The sequence below is a fragment of the Telopea speciosissima genome, chromosome 8 (genome assembly GCF_018873765.1).
Source record: "Telopea speciosissima isolate NSW1024214 ecotype Mountain lineage chromosome 8, Tspe_v1, whole genome shotgun sequence".
Lineage (NCBI taxonomy): Eukaryota > Viridiplantae > Streptophyta > Magnoliopsida > Proteales > Proteaceae > Telopea > Telopea speciosissima.
In genome coordinates this window covers 13023041-13027820 of record NC_057923.1, presented here as the reverse complement: position 1 = coordinate 13027820, position 4780 = coordinate 13023041, and the positions used below count along the sequence as shown (strand labels likewise).

The window sequence follows — 4780 nt, the reverse complement described above, 5'->3', positions numbered from 1 at the left end:
ATAGGTATCACTATCGGTGTTTGTATTGGTCTTGGCCCACATCTATATAATACTAGTTTCAATAGGTTAGAATTGGATAATATTAAGTCGGTATCAAGCATAATTTAAAACATGATCCATTTTTGTTGATATATTCGTATTTCTATTGGACTTTGGTTATATTGATATGTCATGCCAATATGATACTGATGCTTAGAACCATCCATTAAATATTTGGACTAGTGATTTGATTCGGATTGAAGAAATTAAAAGAGTCAGGGCAGACCTAAAATGACTTTAGAAGAAGTGGCGAGGAAGGACATACATAACTTAGTACTTGTATCAAGTATGACATTGAATATAACTGATTGGAGGCAATGATCCCTGTAGCTGACCCCATTTAGTTGGGATAAAGCTGAGTTGTTGTTGGTTCTAGTACATCAATCTTTACAATAAGACCCTCCAACCCCAATGATCTGGACCATTGATTCAGTACAAAATTGAAAAATGTACAATTATTTATGAAGCAATCTCAAAAAAAGAATCTAAAACTCATAGCATTTGAAGAAGAGGTGACATATACTGTTGATGAGATTGAGGGTTATCTCTATTGTAATCATCTGTTGACATTGACCAACTTACAGTTGTTCCACCATTTTAATTTCTGTAGTTCAGGGCAGGACTATTTCTTCTTTCTATCATTACAGGAAATTTTGAAATTAATAAATAAGGAATTAAATTTTAAAGAAGAAAATATAAAAAGAAAGTGAGTTGGCTTTCTTTTGTAATTTAAAATAAAATTACTACTCATTCTCTAGTAACTGACATGAAGAATAACATCTAGGGAAGTGAGAAAGAGAACACCAAAAGCAAGGAACTTTGGAGACCCAGAATGTAGTATAAGTCTAATTCTTCTGTGTCTTCATAACCAAGGCAAAGTATAACAGAAACCAGAGCCTCTTGCCCCTATAAAACTCAAACAAAAGCTAAAAGCTTCAGTCTTTGTATTGGAGACCGGAAACACTTAGAAAGCCCCAAGCCCACAACTCCTCTCTTCCTAGTTACTTTCCTTTTCAGTTTTTCCCTCACCAAATTAAAAAGATAAAAAAAAAAGGAGAGAAAACCATTTGTTGTTTTTATTAATTTTGTTTCAAAAATTTGGGTCTCTTTTCATCCCAACCCATGAACCCAACTCTTTATATCTCCATACCCACATGCGAAAAACTCTAAAAAACTCCTCCATTACTGGGTTTCTTTAATTAATCAGCTCGTGCCTGCAACTGCTAGGCCTGCGTGTCAGATAGAAAACCAAGGTATTTGAAGCTCGGAGAGAGAGAGAGAGAGAGAGACACAGAGATTTCTTAATTTTGGGTTTTGAAAGCTTTGAAAACAGTGAGGAGGTGAGGGTGAATTGGGTTTTCTGTGAATGGTTATTTAGTTTAGATGGATTTACTGAGAGATGTGTTTCAGTGGACAAAAACTAGGAATATATGGTGTTTTGTTGATTACAGAAGAAGACAATGCCAATGTATACAAAAACAAACGGTTTTAGTGGAAGGAACAAAACCCAGAAATTCCTCAAGAATGGCTTCTAGCTGTTGCAAGATCTCTTCAATAATTCCCATTTTTGTTGGTTTTCTTCTTGTTGCTTCTTCTCTTAGTCCCGTAGTAGTATCGACTTCGATTGCATCACAAAACGACGAGCCGAAGCTTCAGACCAACCAGACCTTCCGACCTGGAGAAGAGTTGCAGAAGTTGAAGAGAATAAGAGCTCATCTCAGAAGGATCAACAAGCCTCCTGTGAAAACAATTCAGGTATTTCCATTTTCTCTAATTAAGGCTTTTAAAGATTCAATTTTTATTTTCTTGTTCTGTTCTGGGTTTAACGAGTCAGATTCTTGTTTGTTGTTGCAGAGTCCAGATGGTGACCTTATAGATTGTGTTCTATCACATCTACAACCAGCTTTCGATCATCCTGAACTGAGAGGGCAGAAGCCACTGGTATTTGAATTCAGCTTTTAATTAAAAATAATTTGAATTTTTTCTTCCCTTTCCTTTGTTCCAAAAATCTAAACTTTCTCTTGTTTCTTCTTGCAGGATCCACCGGAGAGACCCAATGACGACAATCCGATGGATTCAGTGCCGGAAGGTTTTCAGGTTTGGTCAAATTCAGGCGAGTTATGTCCAGAAGGAACAATTCCGATAAGAAGAACCAAAGAAGAAGACATACTGAGAGCAAGTTCTATTGCAAGATTTGGAAGAAAAATTAGTAGAACAGTTAGACGCGACACTACGAGCAGTAACCACGAGGTTAGATATTCTTTCCATGGCTTTAAGTTTCTAATAATCTCTAGAGCACACAGGAAAATGGCGATTCAGGGAACAAAGCAATGGTGGTTTGATCGTTAAAAAACGCGTCTTTTAGGATTTCCCCATTCCCTCGGGAAAGAAAAGGTCTGATATGGTTAATCCAAATTAACCATTTGGATGGAAAAAGAAGCTCAATCAATGTACAGACCATGAACAGAGAGAGTCTTTATGATATTTTCCTTGAAGAAATAGGAAGTTTGGTAGATGGGTATTTGTTGTTGTTGAGTCATTTATGAAACATTGATTCCATTCCAGTTTAAGTTGTTTTCAAACTTTCATGGTTTCCTCTTTAAGATCAGTTTAAAGCCATTAATTAATAAACTGGGTTTCTCTGCAACTTCTTTTTCTTCTTCTTCACAGCATGCAGTTGGGTATGTAATGGGAGATCAGTATTTTGGAGCCAAAGCCAGCATTAATGTATGGGCACCTCATGTAGCAAATCAGTATGAGTTCAGCTTATCCCAAATGTGGGTAATCTCTGGTTCATTTGGAGATGATCTTAACACCATTGAAGCTGGTTGGCAGGCAAGTACTGAAAGTCAAAAACAATCTTGATTTTTCTTTGTGCTTTTACACCTATAATCTTCCTCTGAAACTCCAATTCATTTTTCTAATTTAAAAGCAGTTATTACAGTACTATCAACTACCCTTTTGTTCTTCCACATGGTTTTTCCAGATCATAATGTCTAAAGTTATTAAAGCTGTTTCAATTTCATTTATTTTTGATTCAGGTAAGCCCAGAACTGTATGGAGACAACTACCCCAGGTTCTTCACTTACTGGACAGTAAGTATCAAAGAGATTCAAATTCCTTATTTCTTAATTTTGAGATAGAGAATGTGAGTTTATTTAATAATTATGAATCAAGATTAGTGCTAATCAATCTTATGTTATATACATATATATACTATTACAGACTGATGCATATCAAGCCACTGGATGCTACAATTTACTTTGCTCAGGCTTTGTTCAAACAAACAATAAGATTGCCATCGGAGCCGCAATCTCTCCGACATCGGGCTATAATGGCGGCCAATTCGATATCAGTTTATTGGTTTGGAAGGTACTGTAATTCTTCACTCTTAAGTCATTAAGTATTAATCACATCAAGAAAATTAGACAAAATTTTCACTGCAAATTGGACTAATTACATTAAAAAATCAAATTCCGTATAGTTCATGCAAATAAAGGGTAATTAAAATTATTCACAAAGAAAAAGTTAATTCTTAGATTTGGGAATAAAAATTAAAGTTCTTATTATGCTAATTCTTAGTACAGATAGGATGGCTTTTTAGTTTGTATCGTTCTTTGGAAAAGGTGGAATTTTGAAACTTTGCCTCTTTGCATCTTTTGACTGGAAACAAAGGGAGAAGCTTTCAATGTTGCTTAGCAAATTGAAGGTTGAGAGAGCCTGTAAAGTATACCATGTTGGGCTTGAACCTGGATCGTTCAATCAATGGACCCCACCTGATGGATCTTTTTGACCAAAAAGTCCACTTTGATCAAACGGTTTTTACCATCAGATAAGCATACCCTTTTCCTCTAAATTGTTGACCTTGTATCCCCGGTCGTCCAAATGGAATATGCCTCTTGGACGGCACAGAGGACAGTTCAGGGCCTACCCCTTATGTCGGCCTAAACTCTAATAAAGTATCTATCCAACATGCACGCGTGGGGTATTGAATGACCAAAATACCCTTTTGACATGATTCTCAATCTTCTTTTAATATTACATGCAAAGGGATTCGATTCCCTGACGTATCTACTTTTCTTTTTAAAAATCTTCCCATTGGAAACAGGATCCGAAGCATGGGAATTGGTGGCTTGAATTCGGGTCGGGTCTATTGGTCGGGTATTGGCCATCGTTCTTGTTTAGTCACTTGAGGGATCATGCAAGTATGGTGCAATTTGGAGGAGAGATTGTGAACAGCCGGCCGTCGGGTTTCCACACCGCGACGCAAATGGGAAGCGGTCACTTTGCCGAAGAAGGTTTTGGGAAAGCCTCTTATTTCCGAAACCTGCAAGTTGTGGATTGGGATAACAATTTGATTCCTTTATCGAATCTTCGGGTCTTGGCGGACCACCCGAATTGTTATGATATTCAAGGTGGAATTAACAATGTTTGGGGTAATTACTTTTACTATGGAGGTCCTGGAAAAAACTCCAGATGTCCCTAAGGAAATGAATTCTTTTTCTTGGGTTGATTCTGGGTTTTCTTACTTGGATCCTCAATGGGTTTGGGGGTATTCTTAGATTTGATTCCTTTTTTTTTCCCCTTCCTTTTTTCCTTTTAAATCTATTTTTTCCCCTTTCTTCTAACAGGTGATCCATTAATTATACCATCTTTAGGATCTTATGTAAATTTTGGAAAAAAAAGAAAATAGTGAAAATACTATGGTTGTGATTTATTTTTCTCTTTTCTCTTCCCTGCT

General features: G+C 36.5%; 1 protein-coding gene across 1 annotated transcript; it reads left to right on the top strand.

Annotated features, from left to right (window-relative positions):
* Positions 1 to 1155: 1155 nt before the first annotated feature.
* On the top strand, positions 1156 to 4530 carry LOC122670330. Its single transcript, XM_043867168.1, has 7 exons — positions 1156 to 1794; positions 1894 to 1980; positions 2077 to 2289; positions 2710 to 2874; positions 3081 to 3134; positions 3265 to 3411; positions 4148 to 4530. The coding sequence occupies exons 1-7, from the start codon at positions 1423 to 1425 to the stop codon at positions 4523 to 4525; spliced, it is 1416 nt and encodes a 471-aa protein (XP_043723103.1). The 5' UTR covers positions 1156 to 1422; the 3' UTR covers positions 4526 to 4530.
* Positions 4531 to 4780: the final 250 nt, after the last annotated feature.

What these genes read in the sequence shown, in the direction of transcription:
- LOC122670330 (XM_043867168.1), top strand. Translation starts at nt 1,423, where the DNA reads ATGGATTTACTGAGAGATGTGTTTCAGTGGACAAAAACTAGGAATATA. An exon ending in CTCCTGTGAAAACAATTCAG is followed by an intron (nt 1,795 to 1,893) that starts GTATTTCCATTT and finishes TTGTTGTTGCAG; the next exon opens with AGTCCAGATGGTGACCTTAT. An exon ending in CTACGAGCAGTAACCACGAG is followed by an intron (nt 2,290 to 2,709) that starts GTTAGATATTCT and finishes TCTTCTTCACAG; the next exon opens with CATGCAGTTGGGTATGTAAT.